The sequence below is a fragment of the Carettochelys insculpta genome, chromosome 10 (genome assembly GCF_033958435.1).
Source record: "Carettochelys insculpta isolate YL-2023 chromosome 10, ASM3395843v1, whole genome shotgun sequence".
NCBI classification, from domain to species: domain Eukaryota; kingdom Metazoa; phylum Chordata; order Testudines; family Carettochelyidae; genus Carettochelys; species Carettochelys insculpta.
In genome coordinates, this window is record NC_134146.1 from 52,651,692 (window position 1) to 52,673,817 (window position 22,126).

Genomic DNA, 22,126 nt, shown 5'->3' on the forward strand with positions numbered 1-22,126 from the left:
CATCCGGCGAGGACAGAGCTCAGGTCCTAAGCATGGGGGAGGGCTCCCTCAGAGGTGGAAAGTCACAGCTTTTTAAAATGAGTGTTCTTGCCTCACAGAGACCCTTTGGGACAGAGTGGATAGGAATGTGGGTGGAGGGCACACAGGAGAGTACCAAGATGGAGAACTCGAAGAGAAATTTTGCCCTCTGTGTCCTCTGAAGGATTCTTCTCTGGATTCCTAAGGAGATCTATATGGTGGAAAGAACAGCGACCTCCACTGTGCTCTGGGAAGGACAATGAAAGAGAGCAGCTTTTCTGTAAAGGTAGAGCTGAGCTGTTGAGGGATCAGTGCTGGACAGGTGAATTAGAGGAGAAAGCCTGGCTGTTTGGACATGATATTGCTGACAGTACTCCACAAGAGAAGACTCTGGGACTGTATGGATAAAGGGAAGCCTTTCGTGGTACCAGCCAGTCTGTGCTGAAATACCTAGAACTGAGACCGTCCATGCTACAACGTCCATCAGTACCATGAAAGCTGTGACTGGTGCTGAAGGAGAGGTGATGGGTGCTGCAGGTTTTCAGCCTCAAAGGCAGCACAAAGGAATGTGGCGCTAGCACAAGTGCTGGTGCCAGTGTATTGTTTGGCACCAGCCGGGGACTCAAAGCTGCAACTCTTGGCGAATGAGGCCCCAGGAGAAGTTTTAACCCTCCTGTTTGGGGCTGATGAGGGAGACCTGCTCCTGGATCTCCACCGGAGCTTTGCTTGCTCAGAACTCACTGAGTCAGTAGCAGACAGGTGTGGAGCCTATGGGAGGCAGCAGCGTTGCAGCTGGAAGCTGAGCGACAGTTGGCTGATGTTGAAGCAGGGTGAGACTGACCCACTCTAGGTTTCTCTGCAGCAGAGGCTGGAGGCTCCAGGGAGTTCTTGAGCAGGAATGATGCAAGCCTCTCCTCCCTGTCTGTAAGCGTCCATTGAGTGACGTACAGAACAGCGACTTCATGCATTGTCTCCCAGGGAAATAAGACAGAGGGAATACCCATTGTTTATGGGCTTGGCAGAGTCAAACAACAGGGGAAAATAAGCTCAGGCAACATCCTGTTGAAGGGACATGAATACTTGTGCTGTGTCCTGGGCTCTCCATCTGCAACCCGAGGAGGAGGAGAAAGCTGAGCTTGCCAGAGTACTGCTGTTCGGGCAGGCGCTAGAGGCTTAAGCCCAATCTTCCATTGGGCACACTACCTTCCTGGCCATATGGAGCTGGTTTCCAATTTCATTGGGCCCTTTCTGACTCAAAGGAGGGATCAAGGTGGTCCTACCCATACCAGGCTGAGTGACGGAAGCTGAGCTTGGCACTGCAACTGCAGACCAGCCACACCTCCCAATGAAACAGTCAGCAGAGTGTGGTGGGGCAGCTTCCCCACACATGTAATGAGGGGCTAAAGCAGCCCTCAGAGAGAAGAGACGAGACTGGCTGAGATGGCCAATGGGAAGAGACTTGCTGAGAGAGTAAATAAGGAGGCTTGGTGGAGCAGCCAATCAGGGCCAGGGAGGACCATTCAAAAAGGGCTGCTCATAGGAACAGAAGACAGTATCTTCCTGGAAGAGAAAGGAGAAGGGCTGGAAGCACTAGAGACAGAGCAGTGCTGGGCAGTGACAGCAGAGTACCAGGGTGAACATCTGGCTGACCACTGCCAGGCTGGTCCTTGCTACTAGGGCTAAGGACTGGCCCAGGAAAAAGAAGTGGGAGTTTGGAGTAGGGGCAATCACCAGCTGCTAGCTATAGGGTAGCTGAGTTGAGATCTAGAGTAGCAGACAGGCCTGGTCCCCCCAGCATTCCACTTCCCAATGAGAAGAGTGGCCTAAATCCAGATGGCAGTTTGCCTTTGAAGCCCGGAGCTAAACTAGCAATTGCAGCTAGCCAGTGAAACTGCCTGTCCCTTGGAAGATGGGAAAAAGCAGACTGGGTCACAGCCTGAGGGTCACGCCCCCAAAAAGATGCCACAGTCCCAAGCGATGCAGGTTCAGACCACGGAGATAGCAGAAGTTATGATGAGGAATCTCCAGCAGAGAGAAGTGATTGGTGACTGTTAGGTAACTAGCAGATCAGCCAGCAAATGAACTGCTGGCATGAGTCCTGCCCTGTTACATGGGAGAAAAGGGAGAAGCATGAGGCACAGCCCCTTCCTTTTATCTCTGAGTCTAAGTTCCTCCAGGAAGTCTGCCATAGCTAGTGCCTCTGCGAACGCCTGAGAATGGGAAGCAGAGACAAAGGGCCTATCTCCCCAGAAGGCAAATGCAGCACTGGGACATAATTGGGCATTAGACAAACACTGAACCTATTAAAATAGAACTAAAGAAAACAAATCTGCTGATTAGTACATGCCTATATCAAACCTGAAAATAATCTATCCACACAACTTATCCTGACACTGAGGAAAAGTTGCCAGCAGTCTAATGAGTTTACCAGGAAACTCCTTTGGAAAGTTGACAGTTTTATTCAAGCTACCCCCAACTTTTCTGTCTTAGATTATGGTTCTTACACAGGTTTACTCCTAAGCTTCTTTTTTTCTCCACATGGACTTGCAACACACTGAGGGCTACTCTGGGAAATCCTAGGCTGAGTTTCAAAATGATACTTCACAGGTGTCTGGATTATACAGCCAGTAAACTCTTAACATGACTAAATACATTAACTGTTAAACTATTAATATGACATAATACAGTGTTATAATAAAGCTAGTAAATGACAGTGGTACTTGATAATGCCCTCCAGGCTATTGATTTTTTCAAGGCTGACAAACCAATTAATCATTAGAGTCGAGGGATTTAAGACATGCCCCGAAACAATTCCCATATTAGAGACAGGTTTTCTCCACAATCAAGTACAGTAAGAAAACTAAACAAAGCAAAGACAACAACACATTCTTGAGCAAAACCACAATAAACTGATTAAGACTACTGCAATTGTTTTGGGGCATGTCTTAAATCCCTCGACTCTAATGAGTAATTGATTTGTCAGCCCTGAAAAAATCAGCAGTCTGGAGGGCATTATCAAGTACCACTGTCAAAGTTTTCGAAGAAATTTTGTTAAATGTTTTGGGGAATATCTGTTTAATCAGCTAAATTAACCAACAAAAGGCAGAAAGCATCAAATATCTTTGAAATCAAGTAAGTGAGAGAACTTAAAACACATACCTGTTCTCACTACTATGGCTTTGACTAGTTCTCCAGTATAAAAACGGGTTTGAATGACACTAGTCCCACAGAACAAAGTGTGTCGCTTATGTACTTCTGGACTGTATGTTTCATCTCCCACTGCTTTCGGATGTTCTGCAGGATTTGGGAGATTAGTCTTTGTTACAGGAACACTTTCACCTTAAATGAAAAAAAAAAAAAAACTTTTCAGCTCAAATACCAATAAACACTTTTCATCCACAGCCCTCAAAGCACCTACTTGAGCCGTGTTATCCCCATTTTACAGATCCAGAAGCAGAATCCCAGAGAAGTACAAGGATTTGTATAAGATAACTCAGCCAGGCAGTAACAAAGCTGGGAAAAGAACCTAGAAGTCCTAGTTCCCGTTAGCCTATTCTTTAGCCTTCCTGACCTCCCACAGAACACACAGAGTCTTGATTCCCAATATTCTCTCCTCTAAATCCCTACACCAGTTAGCAAAACATGAAAATGTTGTTGCTTGTAGCACTAAGGGTAAAAAACAAAAACCTATCAAAAATGATTTAATTGTTGCTGTAAAGACCCATTTAGTACAGTCACAAGGCTACCTATAGTAAGCTTTGCTAACCTATGTCCCACTCTCTACACATGACTTTATCCAGTTTTGACTCGCTAATTATTCAGGCAGCAACTTCTACACTTTTAAACAAAAAATACTGCAGTGTCATGCAATTAAACATGACCTAGGTCAAAAGCAATGCTCATCTTGCATAACAGAAAGGCAATCCAAAAGCTTTGTATGAATGTGTCTTTTATCATGGTTCACACTTTAGGACTTTACATTTGAGGTTCTTAAAGAAACTCTCAGCTTGTAGATTCCTTTCTTAACAGAAAGGTTTATTTTAACTAGCGTAGTAAAAAATAAAAGAGGTAAATGAGAACAGTGTGATGAAGATACAGCTCCTCCTTACTCTTTTAATTATAAAAATACATAACATTTTGCACAATGAGGCCCTGATCTGGTTGGTTATAGGCAGTACCACAATATAAATGCCTATTAAATAAAATTAATATTACCAAGATTTGTATAAACATAAGGCAACACTGTCCTGAGTAAATGATACAAATACACATTTCAGGGACTGTAAACAAATTCCTTTGGATAAGGTAAATTGCATCTCAGAAAAAGAAGATCGACATAACTTTATCGACTAATGTTTTTAGCCCCATAGCTCAGCCATCCAGAACGTAAATTTTATGTCACCTGTTAACATGCTTTCATTTACAATGCAAGTACCACTGACAAGCACTGCATCACAGGGCATGATTGTTCCATTAGCTGGAATCACCATGATGTCTCCAGGCACCAGGTCCGTGGAAAGGATCTCTTCTATTTCTGAAAATAAGATAATTTAAGAACAAGCTCTTTTTCTGCAACTGTAAACAAAGTCTTGCAAATCAGCACCACCAACAGGATTCTACATGAATAAAACATCCATGACCCTAGCTATAACTATGCTGCTGTTTCTATTATTAACAGTATGACTTAAAATGATTAAACTAACGATTTCCTCTGTATGGACTCTTGACTGTACACTGTGGGGTGCCTCAGAAAAACTGTAATAAACAATTTGCCACACAAAAACCTAAGGCAACTCAAGACTTGTTCCCCACATAAGAACAGCTACACTGGGTCACACCAAAGGTCCAACGAGCCCAGTAGCCTGTCTTTCGACAGTGGCTGATGCCAGGTGTCCCAGAGTTATGAACAGAAGAGGTAATCACCAGATGACCCATCCCTATCACCCACTCCAAGATTCTGGCGAACAGAAACTAGGTACATGATCTCAGCCTCTCCTGGCTAATAGCCACTGACAGACCTATCCTGCACGAATTTATCTTGTTCTTTTTTTTACCCCTGTTACAGTCTTGGCCTTCACAACATCTTCTGGCAAAGAGTTCAACAAGTTGACTGTGCAAAAAAATACTTCCTTGTTTGTTTGTTTTAAGCTTGCTATTAATTTCATGTGGTGACCTCTGGTTCTTATGAGAACCACACCAGCAGAACCTAAAACAGCTGGAGATGTGACTGCCAAAGAAGGTTATAGCCCTGCTCTGATTCACTGAAAGGTACTAAAAGAAATCTCCCCCTTGGAGTTCCTATTTTTATTCTTTAGGACAGAAGTAGGATACTACAAGGGTTGCTATATTCCTGCAGAGACAGATAAAAGAAAATAGAGGGGCATGAGGGAACTAGTTTACTTCTGCTCCAAGATAAATATTTTACTGATCATCAGTAAGAAGACACTCAAATAGATTATCTTCTCCAACTTTTACTGCCACACCTATTCCTTTTACTTGTGCAATGACACTAAGAGACCACAAGGACCCTATTATTTTAACCATATGGAACTAAGTAAGGACCTGTACTGATTTTCAACTATTCATTAGGGAACAGTTTTGGCTTTTTTTTTTTTTTTTCAACCAGGCTGCCAGGGCAACTTACCTTGATCTGCTCGGCTAACAGAAACTCTGACAATGCTATGAGCTGCCACCATGTCATGTAACATAATATATTGCTGGAAGGAAGGAAAAGAACAAATCATTAATCAAAAGCAATAACAGCCTTCTAGATCCACAGAGAGACAAGATGGGTGTGCTAATATCTTCTATTGAACCAACTTCTGTTGGTGAGAGAGACAAGCTTGAGAGCTTGTACAGCTCTGCTTCAGCTCAGGGAAATGTACTTGGGAGTGCCACAGCTAAATAAGGGATGGAATGGACTGTTTAGCCTTTTGAATAATTTTTCTCTGAGAGTTCATTCAAGAGTGCAGTTTCACCCATACAGTTATCGGGGCACTTACACCATTGGATAAGGTACACATATTATGAGCATGCGTAGGACCCTGGATGTTAAAGGTGTTTTGTGGGGTTGGGGAATGGGTGTAGAGTTGATCATAACAGTACAGGTATATCTGCAGGGTTTGCACCTGTTCTGGAGGGGCCCGATGCACAAAGCATGGCCCCAGAAGCAGGCAGAGAACTTGCCTAAGGGTCCCACTCAGCTGTGGGCTAGATTCTGCAGGGCATATATTGCCTGCCCCTGGGCTAAGGCATATATCCTGAATGGTCTCCTCAGACCATATTGCCTGGTATCGGTGTGCCTGGCTGTACTGAACAGACTTCTTGGTATGTCTGAGGTGATTGCTGGATCTTTGAAGTCAGGTGCGGTGATCCATGGGTTTCTAATACAGATGTTGATAGGGTTCCATAGCGGGTGCTGATTACAATGTCCAGGAAGTTAATGCCAGTGCGAGAGTATTCCAGAGAGAGCTGAATGGGCTCAACAATGGTGACTGCTGAAGTTGTGGTGAAAAAATCTATAAGAGACTTGTCTGCAAAGAGGATGAAAATGTCATGTCTTTCTCAAGTATGTCAATGGTTTCATGGTTAATTTGTCCAAAAATTCCTTCTTTAAGGTGGCCTGCAAAGAAGCTGGCATATTGCGCATCCAGTGTTGTAACCCATGGCCATTCCCGTAGTTTGGGCAAAGCCTTTGTTGATGAAGGTAACATTGTCTGGGAAGAGAAGAAATCTGGCAATGTGTCTGGGGTGACTACTGGAGGGTTGTCCATTGTCTTGTAAATAACTAAGGCTGCTATGTCATCATTGTGAAGGATACTGAGGTTTACAGAAGCGACATCCTCAGTGGCCAGGACAGTGCTCTGAGGGAAGCTGTCAATGTAGTGGAGTTGTGGTGGAAGCTGGCTGTGCCCTGAAGGAAACTAACCCTGGCTACGTCTACACGTGAAGCCTACATCGAAGTAGCCTATTTTGATGTGGCGACATCGAAATAGGCTATTTCGATGAACAACGTCTACACGTCCTCCAGGGCTGCCAACGTCGATGTTCAACATCGACGTTGTGCAGCACCACATCGAAATAGGTGCAGCGAGGGAACGTCTACACGCCACAGTAGCACACATCGAAATAAGGGTGCCAGGCACAGCTGCAGACAGAGTCACAGGGCGGACTCAACAGCAAGCCGCTCCCTTAAAGGGCCCCTCCCAGACACACTTGCACTAAACAGCACAAGATACACAGAGCCGACAACGAGTTGCAGACCCTGTGCATGCAGCATGAATCCCCCGCTGCAGCAGCAGCAGCCAGAAGCCCTGGGCTAAGGGCTGCTGCACACAGTGACCATAGAGCCCCGCACGGGCTGGAGAGACAGCGTCTCTCAACCCCCCAGCTGATGGTTGCCATGGAGGACCCCACAATTTCGACGCTGCGGGACGCGGATCGTCTACATGGTCCCTACTTCGACGTTGAACGTCGAAGTAGGGCGCTATTCCGATCCCCTCATGAGGTTAGCGACTTCGACGTCTCGCCGCCTAACGTCGAAGTTAACTTCGAAATAGCGCCTGACGCGTGTAGCCACGACGGGCACTATTTCGAAGTTAGTGCCGCTACTTCAAAGTAGCGTGCACGTGTAGACACAGCTCCTTTGTGTGATGAGCGTTTTGATAATGGTTTTATCAATACTCACATTCCTTCAGTAAGAATGTCATGGCCAAACACGATACATTTGCCTGGGTCCCCTTGTTCATGTAACTTGGGAAGTGTGTAGGTCCCTGGGGTGGGTTCTTGGGGAACGAGTTTGCAGGGCTTCCCTTGAAGTTGCTTGGCAAAGGACTTGATAAATTTACATTTCTGGGTAAACTGTGGTTTCTGGTCTTCTCTAAGATCTTCAGCATATGCGGTGACAGAGTCGTCAGCTGAAACTGCATTATTCTAGATCCATTCCCTATCATACCATAGAATCAGCTTCTTTAAATGACTTTGAACTGCATAGTGCTATGGGAACTCAGTCATACAGAAAATGTCAAGAAATGGATGTGAGCCAAAGAACCTGGAATGTGTCAACCTTTAATGGATACCGAAAGGTCCATATTTTTTACCCAGGCTTCTGGAGAGGGTGAGGAAGTGCAAATTCACTGAATAAATTCTACTTAAAGTTGTCAGTTTTTCCAATGACACTTTTAGTCAGAAAATGCCAATTCATTGAGCCCAATATATTTTGGGTTCACTCATGTTTTAGAGAACTCAAGGCAGTGTTTCCACACTGGTGTGCTGATGACTTCAGTGCTGACAGGTTCACAGCTCCACAGTGGACACCAGTGGACTGTTTTAGAGCCAGAGACTTTGGCATTTCTAGGATCTGAGGTTCATAAAAGACCTGCCAGGCCAGAGCAAAACTGCAATACCCACCTGAGGAAGTGAAAAAACAGATCAACAGAGCCAGACGTTTGCCACGAAGCCTCTTACTACAGGACAAGCCCAAGACAGAAACCAACAGAACACCACTAGCCATCACCTACAGTCCTCACATAAAACCTCTACAGCGCATCAACAGGGATTTACAACCCATCCTGCACAATGATCCTCCACTTTCACAGGCCTTGGGAGGCAGACCACTCCTTGCCCACAGACAACCTGCCAACCTGAAGCAAATCCTAACCAGCAACTATACACCGCACCACAGTCACTCTAACTCAGGGACCCATCCATGCAACAAACCTCGTTGCCAGCTCTGCCCACATATTTACACCAGCAACACCTTTACAGGACCTAACCAGATCAGCCACACCATCGTGGGTTCATTCAGCTGCACATCTACCAATGTAATTTATGCCATCATGTGCCAGCAATGCCCCTCTGCCATATACACCGGACAAACTGGACAGTCTCTACATAAAAGAATAAATGCACACAAATCACATATCAGAAATGGCAATATACAAAAACCCGTAGGAGAGAACTTCAATCTCCTGGGCCACGCAGTAGCAGACTTAAAAGTAGCCATCCTACAGCAAAAAAAATTTCAAGACCAGACTCCAAAGAGAAATTGCTGAACTACAATTCATCTGCAAATTCGATGCTCTCAGCTCAGGATTAAACAAAGACTGTGAATGGCTGTCTAAATACAAAAGCAGCTTCCCCTCCCTTGGTGTTCACACCTCCAGATCAACTGCTGGTGGTAAGCCTCATCCTTCCTGACTGATCTAACCTTGTTATCCCCAGCCTTGCTCTGGGTTATTTATACCTGGCCCTGCAGATTTCCATGACCAGCACCTGATGAAGTGAATCTGTGCTCACGAAAGCTCATGCTCAAAAATTTTCTTAGTCTATAAGGTGCCACACGACCCTTCATTGCTGTTACAGATCCAGACTAACACGGCTACCCCTCTGATACCAGGCTCCCTGGTGTCAAGCAGGAACCCCAGCAATCCTGGTAGCAGAATCCCAACTCCGTGGGCTCCAGGGATATTGCTAACCTGCAATAACCCATGGCTTGCTTTCTTGTAAGCTGACTTGTGCTCTCAGAGCGCAAACATCTACAAACCTGAACATCTCTACTGCAGAGTTACAGCCCTGCTGCCTCAGCCCCATGACCTGAGTCAGCAGACTTGTGGCAGGACGGGTGTTTTATTGCAATGGAACAACAGGCTTAGCATCTTAGTGCTGTCCCTGGCCCAGAGGGCATGGCTGTACTTCTCCAGAACTGCGGGCTGTCCAAGCCCCTCGCTACTGAGTGAAATTTACATCGTCAGTTTCATGGCTACTAACTCAGCAGTTGCAGGTCCCAAGGAGCAGAAGCCAAAACTAATTTTGGGGGTTTTCTTGTTTCCATGAAAAATTTCTGAACACTTCAATTATGGTTCAACCCAATGTTTTTACATCGTCATTTTTTGGTTCTGCCCACAAAGTGAAGTTACTCTCTCTGCTCTAGTTCTAATGCAAACATCATACTCGCTAATTTATTTGCCATTTAGAAATGCAGAATCTGATTGTGAATTTTAATTGTTGCTCTTTCTAAAAAACCCAAAAGTCTTCTCTAACCACGAACGTTGCTTTTAAATGGTTCCATGGTAGTTCTGCCTTTGGTCAAGAATTGAGAGTTCCACAAACTATTAAAATCTAATTAAACTGAACTTCAGTAAACTGCAACCTCGTTTCGTGCCTTGAAAGTGGATCACCAGATTTGCAGGTCACTGTGACAGGAAGTTTCTGCTGAGCCTCAACTCACTTCATTCTCTCTTCCAAGGAAGAGTCCCTCATACAAGGTGGAGCAACCAGTGTCAGCAAACAATCTTTTGTAAGTGTTGTGATGAATACAGACTGAACTAGGACTTCTATCTCTTGGTAGCCACCTGGAGGAATGACTCTAGAATATATGGTAGGACCCAGCCCAAGGCCATGTTCTTCTGGTTGACTCTTCTATACTTGTATATAGGGGTCAAACTGAGAAACCAAATCCAACTACCCAGGAACTCTAGATCTGACTGCATCCAAATTTCATACCTTTGGCCATTCTCTTACCCTCATTAATCCACATAAAAGAGATACACTTTACATCTGCAAAAATGTATCCCCATCTAACAGAGCTTGTGAAGGATTATAGGTGACAGAGTCTTAGACACTTGAAACATACGTAATGGTCTTGTCTCACTGTCACTGGAAAAAAAGTGTGTTTTTTGTTTGTTTTTGTTTAAACATTAAGTTCTTTGAAGTCAATTTCATTCAAATTTACATACACAAGGAAGTTTAAAGTAGCGTTTTTGGGGAATGATTCTGAAATGCATACTGTAGTAAAAATGGCATTTGTGATGATAGCCATGGTAATGTGAACTTACCTTTCTTATGGTGTACAGTGAGCTAACAATAGATATCACAGACATAATCACAATTGCTAATGCATAGTAGTAATATTCATCAGTGACCCACAATATCACACTGAACAGTTGGAAAATGTAAAATGGGTTTAGAACCTGAGAGAAAGAGAGAGAAAACATACTAAGGCTACATCAAATATAATGTCTTCCATATTAGCCTGAAATAAAATGAATCTTATTCTCAGTGGAAAAAGTTTAGGCTTTTCAGCTCCTTATGCCTAAGGCCCTTTGTTTTTGGTTTTCTTTTCTTTAATTTTTCCTGAATATTTATTGGTCATTATTACTACAACAAAAAACAAAACACATGAAAATCAGTGGAAAAAAATAATACTTTTCAGTATTAATATCAAGTTTTAGTTTGGCGAACAGAAGGACGGGGTTTGGGGGGAGGAAATGTATTCAGCAGATCAATGCTTTGATGAATGGAATTCAACAGGGTTTCCTTCAGAACGAAACAGAACTCAAAACACATTGCCAAGTCTGAGTTTAATTATGCATGCATAATTCCCAAATAAAACTTTGTATTTAAACAGTTTATTGTGGTAGACATACAACAGCCTACAAAGATACACATTTAGTAACTGAGCCACACTATTCCTCTGTGTGTGCGTGTGTACATGTTATATATACTCAACTTCGTTCCCTTCTCTTATAGTTTTATTTTTTAAATTTTCAAGTACTTCCTTGTGTTCCAAAACCTATTTTGATACAGATTTGTATCTTCTTTCCATTTTAATGCGTCATTTCTTTATACTGGTATCTATTAACAGCTTGAAACTTGTATGTGGGGGGCACGAGACGCAGTAGTTTATTCAGACGTGCATGCACGTTTGCACGAGCACCTGGTTTGTTTATTGTACGTATCTTCTAATCCACAGGTTTATCTCAAACAAGCAGCTCTGCAGCCACACAGACTAACGTATTATCACAATACATACATCTCATGCACTGCATTGTATTTTCCTAATAAAACAAATTTTTTTATATATTTGAATGCTTCTAAAGACTGAAAACTGGGAAAAAGTGAGTAATTTCTTTTAAAAAACCCTGGAACTTTTCAGTAAAAAATAGTTTATACTGAAACCAAAGGGTCTGTTACACCTGTCAAAATGAACTATGTGCTTCCTATTTTCTATTAACATTTCATTTAGTGTGCCACAGTAACTTACAAAATCATAGTAATTTCCAAAGGCACACAATTAAGACAGTGGACACAGGCAAGTGCAAGTGAGAGCAGAATTTAACTAAACATTTTCTTCACCTTTTGCTACCTCTATTTCCAATTATACCAAAAAGTTATCAGCATCTTCAAGAAAACAAACAGCAATTTTAATTTGACTAACAAAGGAATTTTTATCCCAACAACCGCACAGCTGGAGGTCAGGCATGTTTATTTTCCTAAGGAGTACAAACTTCAGGCATAAATGCTAGGTCAAAGAATTTAAAAACCATATTATTTATAGAACAGATCTTTTGTTTATGCCTCCACAAGAACACAAAGATAATGGAATAAGATAAACATGAAATTTAGATCCACTTATCTGGTGAATCCTCTTGCTGAGTTTTGAATGTGTTTAGTTTGCAAAGAGTATATATAATGCTCAGGAGTGGAAAACTGGCAAGCACCAGATGCAGCTTGGGTTACTGATATGTAACCCTCCACACAGAGCCCTGATGTGATCTGTAATACTCTTGTTATTTAGACTCAGAACAGAACATGTCTCCATAGAACCTGAACCTGTTGGTTCTGCCACAATGTGTAGAGCTAAGAAATAGTCTCACTTGCAAAGAAAAGGGCTAAAATTTACTTTATATGAAATATTCCCCATTTGAAACCTGACGCACATTAAGTGCCACTGCAAACATTAGTTCTAGAAAGCACTTTGTTTAACTGAAAAAGTTCTTACCTCCTTAATCAGAAGCTTAAAAATGGAAGGCACTTTCACTCCAATTTCATTTACTCCATAGAATAATTTTCTGTATGGAAGGAGAGCCAAAAAGGTAGTTGTATTCTTGTAGATAATCTATACCACAATACGGCTATATTACGCTCTATTATTTTAAAGTACTTTATTTTCCCATTCATTTGAGATTGTTAGGTTGTCTTTGGTACAGTCTGTATAGCCTTTGAAATGCTAGGTAAGGAAGTTGAGCAATAAATAGAAAAAAATATGTCTGGATGAGACACTGAATACCTCATACATTAAAGTATTTATGATCTAGATACAAACTGAGCCACAACAGAATTTTCTCGTGACACCAAAAAAATCAGAGCGGTACCAAACATACAACAGGGTAGAAAAACTAAACACAAAGGCCATGGCTACACTAGTCCCCACCTTTTGGACGGGGCATTGTAATGAGCGACTTCGGCAGATGCTAATGAGGCACTCCCATGAATATGCACCACCTCATTAGCATAATAGTGGACACGCATTTCAAAAGTGCCGCTTTTGAAACGCATACCACCCGTGGAGACGGGCCTTTTGAAAGGATCCCCTGGACTTGGAAAGCCCCTTCTTCCCAAAACCAAATGGGAAGAAGGGACTTTCGAAGTCTGGGGGTCTTTCCGAAAGGCCCCATCTACACGCGTGGCACGCGTTTCGAAAACGGCATTTTCTAAACACACACGGCCGCCATTACTCTAATGAGGTGGTGCACAGTCATGGCAGCACCTCATTAGCATCTGCCAAAGTGGTTCACTACCATGCCTCTTCCAAAAGGCGGGGGCTAGCGTCCCCACGGCCCAAGTGCCCTTCCTCTTCGTGTCTGAATGGCGAAATGGCGGCAAGGTGGACCTTTAACGAGGATAGCGAGAGTCCTCCTCTCTTGAGGTCCAGTAAATACTCTAATATCACAGGTATAGGCACCGAAAGGGGGGCTAGCTGTTTGGTAGAACACCATGCTGTGCAGCGAGTCCATTTCTGCTTGTAGGTCTTCCTGGTGGAAGTCCTCCTGCTACTTTCTAGGACTTGCTGCACTTCCTCCGTATATGTGCTCTCTAGGGAGCTGAGCCATGGATTAACCACGCTTGTAGTCGCAGGCCTTGGGGGTGCGGATGCACTATGGACCCCCGGGCTTGCGTGAGCAGATCCGGCGCCACCGGAAGGGGCATCGGTGGATGGTCTGACATGCACAGGAGTAGGGGGAACCATTGCTGTCCATCCCACGTTGGGACTGTCAGGATCATTCGGGCTCCTTCCCTCCTGGCTTTCTGCAAGACTTTGTGGACCAGCACTGTGGGAGGAAAAGAGTAAAGCAGGGGGCCCCTCCACGAGATTGCGAATGCGTCCCCCAGGGACCCCTGTCCCAGTCCTGCCCTGGAGCAGAATCGTGGGCACTTCTTGTTGTGTTCAGTGGCAAACAGGTCTATCTGGGGAAAACCCCATGCGTGAAAAATCGGTCGTAGCAGATCGGGACGGATCTGCCAGTCGTGCGTGATTGCAAAATGCCTGCTCAGCTGGTCTGCCTTCACATTGTGAGCGCCTGGTAAGTACGAGGCTTTCAAGATTATATTGTTGGCGATGCACCAGTTCCATAACCGGACTGCTTCCGCACATAAGGCTCGGGACCGAGCTCCTCCTTGCCGATTTATATAAAACATGGTGGAGGTATTGTCTGTACTGATCCCGACAACTTTGCCTTGTATATGGTCTCGAAAGTGTCTGCAGGCGTTGAACACTGCTCTGAGCTCCAGTATATTTATGTGCAGTGACTGCTCCGTGGAGGACCACAGCCCTTGAGTCACCTCTTCGCCCATGTGTGCTCCCCACCCTATGAGGGAGGCATCTGTAGTAAGAAAAACCGATATCTGTGGTTGGTGGAAGGGTACCCCTGTTAGCATGTTCTTGGGGTTTACCCACCATTGCAGGGATTTGCGCACCTCTGCTGTGGGCGAAACCACCCTGTGAACGGTGTGTACTGCCGGTTTGTATACGCTCGCCAGCCAGTGCTGCATGCTGCGCATGTGTAACCTGGCGTTCTGTACTACGAACGTCGCTGCTGCCATGTGGCCCAGCAGCTGTAAGCACGTCAGGACCGGCACCGTAGGGCTGAAGGTGATGACCTGCACGAGGGAGCCGATGGCCCGAAAGTGAGTCTCTGGTAGATACACCCTCGCTGTAATAGAATTTATGCGAGCCCCTATGAACTCTATGTCCTGTGTGGGGTCTATCTTTGATTTCGCCAGATTGATAATCAGGCCGAGCGAAGAGAACGTGCCTGCTGTGACGCGTATCATGCGTAGTACCTCCTCCTTCGAGGCCCCTTTGAGTAGGCAGTCGTCCAGATACGGGAACATAAATACCCCGTCTGTGCAGGCAGGCTGACACCACTGCCAAGGTCTTGGTGAAGACTCTGGGGACCGAGGAGAGGCCAAACGGTAGGACCTTGTATTGAAAATGTTCTTTGCCAACCATGAACCGGAGGAATCGCCGGTGAGCCGGATGGATAGTTATGTGAAAATACGCGTCTTGTAAGTCGAGGGCTGCGAACCAATCTCCATCGTCCAGTGCCGTAAGGATGGAGGCGATTGTGATCATCCGAAAGCGTTGCTTGCGCAGGTACCAGTTGAGGCCTCGAAGATCTAAGATGGGCCTCCAGCCTCCTGTCTTTTTCTCCGTGAGGAAGTACCTCGAGTAGAACCCTTTTCCTTGCAGTTGCTCCGGCACTCTTTCCTCTGCCCCTATGAGCATGAGATGGTCTACCTCCTGCTTGAGCCTCGCTACGTGGGAGGCCTCCTGGAGGTGGGGCCTGGGTGGAGGTCGTGGCGGTGGGAGTGACTGGAAGGGGATGGCGTACCCCGTGGCTATGATCTCCAGCACCCATTTGTCTGTGGTGATCCTTTGCCACTGGTCGTAAAATGGTCGGAGGCGATGGTGGAATAGCCGCTTCGGATGACCTTGTGCGATGGTAGTGATGGCGCAGCCCTGGATCCGTGTGTCAAACTTGTGGCCTTGGCCCTGCCCCGAGGACGCACGGCTCTGTTGGGAACGTCGCCTGGGAGTTCTGTACTGCTGGTGCTGTTGATGTCGCCCTTGCTCATAACCCCTGTGCTACTGGGGACACTGTGGCTGGTACTGGTACCGTCTTTGTTGAGGGTAGTACTTTTTCTTTCTGTATGGAGGGGTGTAAATCCCCAGGGTCCTACGTGTGGCTCTTGAATCTTTACTGGAATGAAGGACCGAGTCAGTTGATTCAGCAAACAGCTTCTGCGAGTCGAAGGGAAGATCGACTATCTTTGCCTGCAGATCCCTCGGTATACCCGAAGTCTGGAGCCAGGACTCCCTTCGCATCACCACTGCCGTAGCTGTGGAGCGTGCTGCTGTGTCCGCAACATCCAGGGCGATCTGAACTCCCGTCCTCGAGGCCGCGTAGCCTTCTTGCACGATGGCCTTGAGCACCGGTTTCTTGTCCTCTGGAAGCGAGTCCATGAGGGAGGTTAACCTAGTGTAGTTGTCGAAATTATGGTTCGCTAAATGCGCTGCGTAATTTGCCATTTGCAACAGTAGAGTGGAGGAGGAGTAGACCTTTCTGCCGCACAGCTCTAGCTTCTTGGTATCTTTGTCTGTTCCCCCTGTCTTGAATTGAGATGTCTTTGATCTTTGTTGCGACGACTCCACCACCAAGGAATTTGGTTGTGGGTGGCTGAACAGGAGCTCCATGCCCTTCGCCGGGACGAAGTATTTCTTATCTGCTCTCTTGTGGACAGGCGGAATAGTCGCAGGGGTCTGCCATATCATAGTGGCGGACTCCAAGATTGCTTTGTCAAGTGGTATTGCTATTTTGGAGGAGGCCGGAGGTCTCAGATTTTTGAGGAGCTTATGGTGTTTCTCTTGCACCTCTGCTGTCTGGATGCCTTGCGTGAAGGCCACCCTCCTAAACAGCTCTTGAAACTGTTTGAGATGGTCCGGAGGATGGACGTCCCCCGGGGCCGTAGCCTCGTCCGGGGAGGAGAGCGAGGAACCACTAGGGTATGCCTCTCTGGACCCTTCCGGTTCCTGTTGGTGATGGTACATCCTCTCGCTGGAAGCTTGCAAGGGAAAATCTCGGGGTTCCATAACCAGTTCCCCCTGGGATACTTGAGTCTCTGTCCCCGTTCGCGATTGCCCTCGGGGATACGGGACCGTCTGTGGGGATCTTTCCCTGGTAGATTGCCGGTGGTGTCTATGCCCCGCGTGATAGGGGCGACCATGGCAGCATGGGCACTGTTCTTGGGAAGGTGACCTAGACCACTCCCTTGGTGCATACCCTCTGCGTCTGGGGGAGCGAGATTGTCGAGAGATCTGGGACACTGGAGAGAGCGATCTGTGATAGTATTCCAGCGGCTCAAACCCCAGGAAGGGTGAAGGTGGTCCCAGCCAGGGTGAGGCTGGTTGTAAAACTGGAGACGGGGGCTCCGGGTAGGCTAGGGGGGACCCCTGCCTTCTGGTTGGAGTCTGCAGCATAAGCGGAAGGCTGAGAGAAAGCAACTCTGCAGCCCTGTCTGGAGAGGGGCTGCGGTGCCTCGTTTTGTGTGCAGCCTTCCCCCTCTCTTGAGGAGGTAGCTCCGCCCCCTGACGTGTAGGGGATCTCGGCCCCGTCCGCACCGTGCTCGGCACACTCATGGGCGGTGCCGCACGGGCGGTGTCCTCCGGTGCCTGCAGGCTGCGTGCCTGCGCGCTCTGCACCGCCGGTTCCCCGGGGGTCGGTGCCACTGCTTGCGGTGCCGCCGGTACCAGCGCTTGTTTAGCCGCCGCCCTGCCTGCGGTGCGGGGCGGCTGTTTGATTATCGGAGGCTGAGCCGCCTCCACGTGGCTCTCCGTGCCGCTGCCGATCAGCTGTTGCTGCGGCTGGGGGCTGTGCGCTCCTCCCGTCCCGCTCGCTGTTGCTGCCGGCAGGGATCGGGCTGGGGAGGCTTTCCTCCGTTTTTGCGCTGATGGGGTGAGGGAGGCGGCTTTCCTTTTATGGGCCCCGGAGGGTCCCTCCTGCTGCGGCCGCTCCGGCACATCTGGCTGGAGGGCCTTGTCGAAGAGCAGCATTTTAAGCCGCATCTCCCTGTCCTTCCTTGCTCTGGCTGTTAATTTTGCACAGAAGGAGCATTTCTGCGTGACATGGGACTCCCCCAGGCACCTTATGCAGAGACTGTGCCCATCAGACGCTGGCATTGCCTCTCGGCAGGACTCACATTTCTTGAATCCTGAAGAGGACATTGATGGTGAGTCTTTCAGTTGTTAATGGGTACTTAGCACCTTCTCTGTGCTGTTTTTCCCCCTCTCCGATAGCCTGCCCCGGCAGGAGGGCTAATGGCCCTAGGCTCCTGGCCTCCGGTGCTCCGCTTGTTGCTAGGACTGGACTGAATGCCGTCCCGCTTGTTGTTTGGTTTTTTTGTTTTTGTTTTTGTTTTTGTTTTGAAAATAACAACTGGCTAACTTAACAGTAGCCTAAGAACTTGAAAACTCTAAAGAAAAAACAGTTAAAACCATTGAATATGCTAACTTGGCCGTAGCCTAGTCGGATTCCGTCTGCAGCCGACGGCGGTTAAGAGGAACTGGCGGGGACCAGATCGCGCACGTGGCCAGGAGCGCGCAAGGGAGCGGCACGCACCGGCGCATGCGCAGTCCGGCAGAAACTGCTTGGAAGATCCGATCTGCGGCGATGGGCGAAACCGACACCTAATGTGGAGCACCCACGGGGACACTCGAAGAAGAAAAGAAGATTTAGAAATAACAACAGACAGCAAGCTACATGTAAGTGTGATGTGATGATTGACAATGTCACACATACAAAGAGATGACCCTGGGCAAATCCACAGTAACTACAGGACTCTGAGAATGAGGGAGAAAGACTCAGAAGTTCAGGTGGCACTCTCATCTACTCTATCAACTAAAGGTATGGTCCCAGGAAGGGACAAACATCTGAAAGATGAATGCATGGCTGCAAATATCACCTTAATAGGAGTGCTTTGATTTCTTTGAGCATGGGATACTTTTTCATAAAGGAAAACTGTTTATCCACTTGACAAAGAAGTGGAAGAGCCTTTTGGGACATCAATTTACCAATCTAGTGAGAAGGACTTTACACTAGGTGCAAAGAGGCCAGGTAACAAAAGCCCACAGCTAAGTATTAAAAAGGTGACCTTGAAAAGGTCTGGAAGCAATGGAGGAGGAGGAGAAGCAGGAAATTACAATAGGGAAATCTGTAAAGGGATTGGCTCACCTCTCAGAGGTCTATATACAAATGCAAAACCTATGGAGAATAAACACAGAACCGGAAGTCTCAGTACAGCAGTTAAATTATGGCTTAACTGGCGTCTAGTGCAGGGGTCTCAAACTCCCAGCTGAAAGTCTGTGGCCTGGGAAGCAGTGACTCTGAAAAAGATTTGAGGGTTGTGAGACTGTCTCATTGCCCTTTACTCTAGCACCTTTTCCTCACTTTTAACTTAGCTGTGTCCCCTTTCCAGGGCTTGGGCTGCTCCAGCACTGCCTTGTATTCCTTCTTTCTCATAGTTAATATGAATTAAACCTCTGGTTACAGTGAATGTTTTTTAGCAAAGACCTGAAGCAAAAATATGCATTGAACACTAAGCAGACTTTTTGGTGTCACGTTAGCTTGTTTTCCCCATGAAATAGCGAATCTATTCCTTTCTTTATCTTTCTCTTGCTCATAAGAACACGGTATTTTGAGTGAACGTTGCCCTAGTTTTTAGCAGTTGGATATTTTACGATATTCAGGGCATGGGGTTCCATCCCTGACCAGACTGGCTAATAAACTTGATGGGCTTATTCTCCAGTATGCTTCGAATAGAAGAGGCAGACCCCACAGAGAATGGGTATTTGATAGAGTAGATTGGTGTGGAGCTCGTCTACAGAAATTAAGCCGCTCCACACTGGGCAGGGAAAGATGGAAAGAAATACAGTAGACCCCCAACTTATGTGGCGGTTGCAGTCCTGCGCAGCTCCACGTAAGTCAAATTTCCCATTACTCTGGGGAACCAGAAACAGAGAAGGGGGAGCAGGAGCCAGGCTCTGGGCTCTCCCTCTCACAGGAGACAGGAAACTGACCAGATCTGCTGCACTGGTCAGTTTCCCGGCTCCTTTGGGAACTGGAGCCTGGTTCCCACCTCCCCACTGCTCACAGGAGATACCAAACTGACCAGCAGTGCAGCGCTGGTCACTTTCCCTTCTCCTTCGAGTGGTGAGCAGCTGACAGCCAGGCTCTGGGCTGCCCACCACTCACAGGAGACAGGAAACTGACTAGCACTGCTGCACTGGTCAGTTTCCCGGCTCCTTTGGGAACTGGAGCCTGGTTCCCACCTCCCTGCTGGTCAGTTTCTGGAAGTGGTAGGGAGCTGGCAGGGTCCAGCTCTTGACTGCTCACAGGAGACAGGAAAGTGACCAGTGCTGCAGTGCTAGCCAGTTCCCTGGCTCCGCTGAGCAGCGGGCAGCCCGGAGCCAGGCACCAATTCCCCACCACCCTGAGTCACATTAAACCAAGATATGTGCAACTTGTGTCTGTCTGTCTGTGGCTTCTACTGTAGTGAGGGAGGCATCACACACCAAGGGGTGCTGAGGCCATGGTTTTTGATGATAGTTTTTGCTTTTGGCCATCACAACATTCCCTGACAATAAGTTCTGTGCTATGTGAAGAACTACTTTCTTTTGTTTCTTTTCACCCTGTTGCCTTCATTGAGTGATCTCTGGTTTGTGTGTAATATGAAGGAGCAGCTAAGACCTCACTCACTTTCTTCGCACCATTCATGATTTTATAGACCCCTATCATATCAACAGTTGTCTCTTTTCCATGTTTGAGCAAAACCAATGTTTTTAATCTCTCCTGATCTGGAAGCTGTTCCATGCCCTAAGTATTTTTTGTTTCTCTTCTCTGTACTTTTGTGAATTCTAGTATATCTTTTTGGAGATGGGGCAGTCACAGCTGCGTGCAGTGTTCAAGGTGTGGGTCTACCACAAATTGATATTGAGACAATATTATCTTTTCTAACTCATTATCTACTCCCTTGCTAACAGTTCCTAGCATTCTAGTAGATTTTTTGACTGCTGAAGCACAGCAAGGGGGTGTTTTCAGAGAAGTATTCATGATGATTCCAAGATTTCTCTCTTGAATGGAAACAACTAATACGGATGCCATCATTTTTTATGGATAGCTGGGATTATGCTTTCTTTTGTGCAGTACTTTGTATTTATCAACATTGAATTTCACCTGCTAATTGCACAACCTCCATTCTTTGTCCTACAGCAGAGTTTCCCAACCTACGGGTCAGGACCCAAACATAGGTTGAGATTACGTTTCAAAAGGGTCCACAGCTGGCCTGGACAGCTCCGTATGTAGCTATTAAGAAGCCATTCACACTACTGAAGTTGTTCTCAACTTCTTAATTGCATTAACAGCTGTCAGGCAGTTAAGCCAATCAATTACATTGAGAACCATTTCAGCTGCAAGGCAGAGAACTGCATACCTGAGGAGCAGTGCCCAGCTCAGATAAGTAACAGAGAGATAGCTGTGCTAGTCTATCTACTATGAAAACAAAAAAGCAGTCCAGTAGCACTTTAAAGACTAACAAAATAGTTTAGTAGGTGATGAGCTTTCATGGGACAGACCCACTTCTTCAGATCATAGCCATACTAGAATAGACTCAATATTTAAGGCACAGAGAACTAAAAATAGTAATCAAGGTTGACAAATTAGAAAAATTATTGTCAAGGTGAGCAAATCGGAGAGCAAAGGGGCAGGAGGGTGGCCTGAGGGTGGCCATGGCCTGAAATTCTGTGTTCTACTGAAAAAGGAATTTTCACAGCCATTTGGAAAGAGAGGCTGCTGAACTCTCTTTTATATTCAAATTTGACACATTAACACGTGGTTTGAACCAGGATGACAATTTTCTAGCTCATGATAGAGGCTCTTTTACATAGTTTGTGTTACCTAATTCTTGACTTCCCCCACCCTCCTTCCCCTCTGCTCTCTGATTTGCTCACATTGATGATACTTTTTCTGATGTGTCAACCTTGATTACTATTTTGGTTCTCTGTGCCTTAGTTTTCAGAGCTCAGATAAGGTGGGGGCCTGAGTCCAAGGTTAGGAAGGAGGGAGGGCAGAGCTGATCAGCTCTCTGGCTTCCAGCCACTGCAGGAGATGGGGTCCCTGCAGACCTCAGCAGGGTTCCTGCAGCTGGTGCTGTCAGCCAGGGCTCCACACCCCAGCCAGGTTCCAGCCGCAGGGGGTCCTGTGCTTCCCCTAGC

The 22,126-nt window shown here is 46.4% G+C and overlaps 1 protein-coding gene across 5 annotated transcripts in view; it reads right to left on the reverse strand.

The window, feature by feature from the left end:
• Positions 1–22,126, reverse strand: part of ATP13A3 (ATPase 13A3) — a 151,202-nt gene that overhangs the window by 56,031 nt on the left and 73,045 nt on the right. For 3 of the 5 annotated variants that reach the window (XM_075004720.1, XM_075004723.1, XM_075004722.1), the window contains 5 exons: positions 12,800–12,869; positions 10,854–10,988; positions 5,663–5,735; positions 4,421–4,552; positions 3,178–3,357 (listed from right to left, as the gene is read on the reverse strand). In XM_075004720.1, coding sequence (XP_074860821.1) covers positions 3,178–3,357; positions 4,421–4,552; positions 5,663–5,735; positions 10,854–10,988; positions 12,800–12,869 — 590 coding nt within the window. Of the gene's footprint in view, positions 1–3,177; positions 3,358–4,420; positions 4,553–5,662; positions 5,736–10,853; positions 10,989–12,153; positions 12,430–12,799; positions 12,870–22,126 lie in introns of those variants that run through there. The other 2 variants (XM_075004724.1, XM_075004725.1) reach the window with 2 other exon arrangements.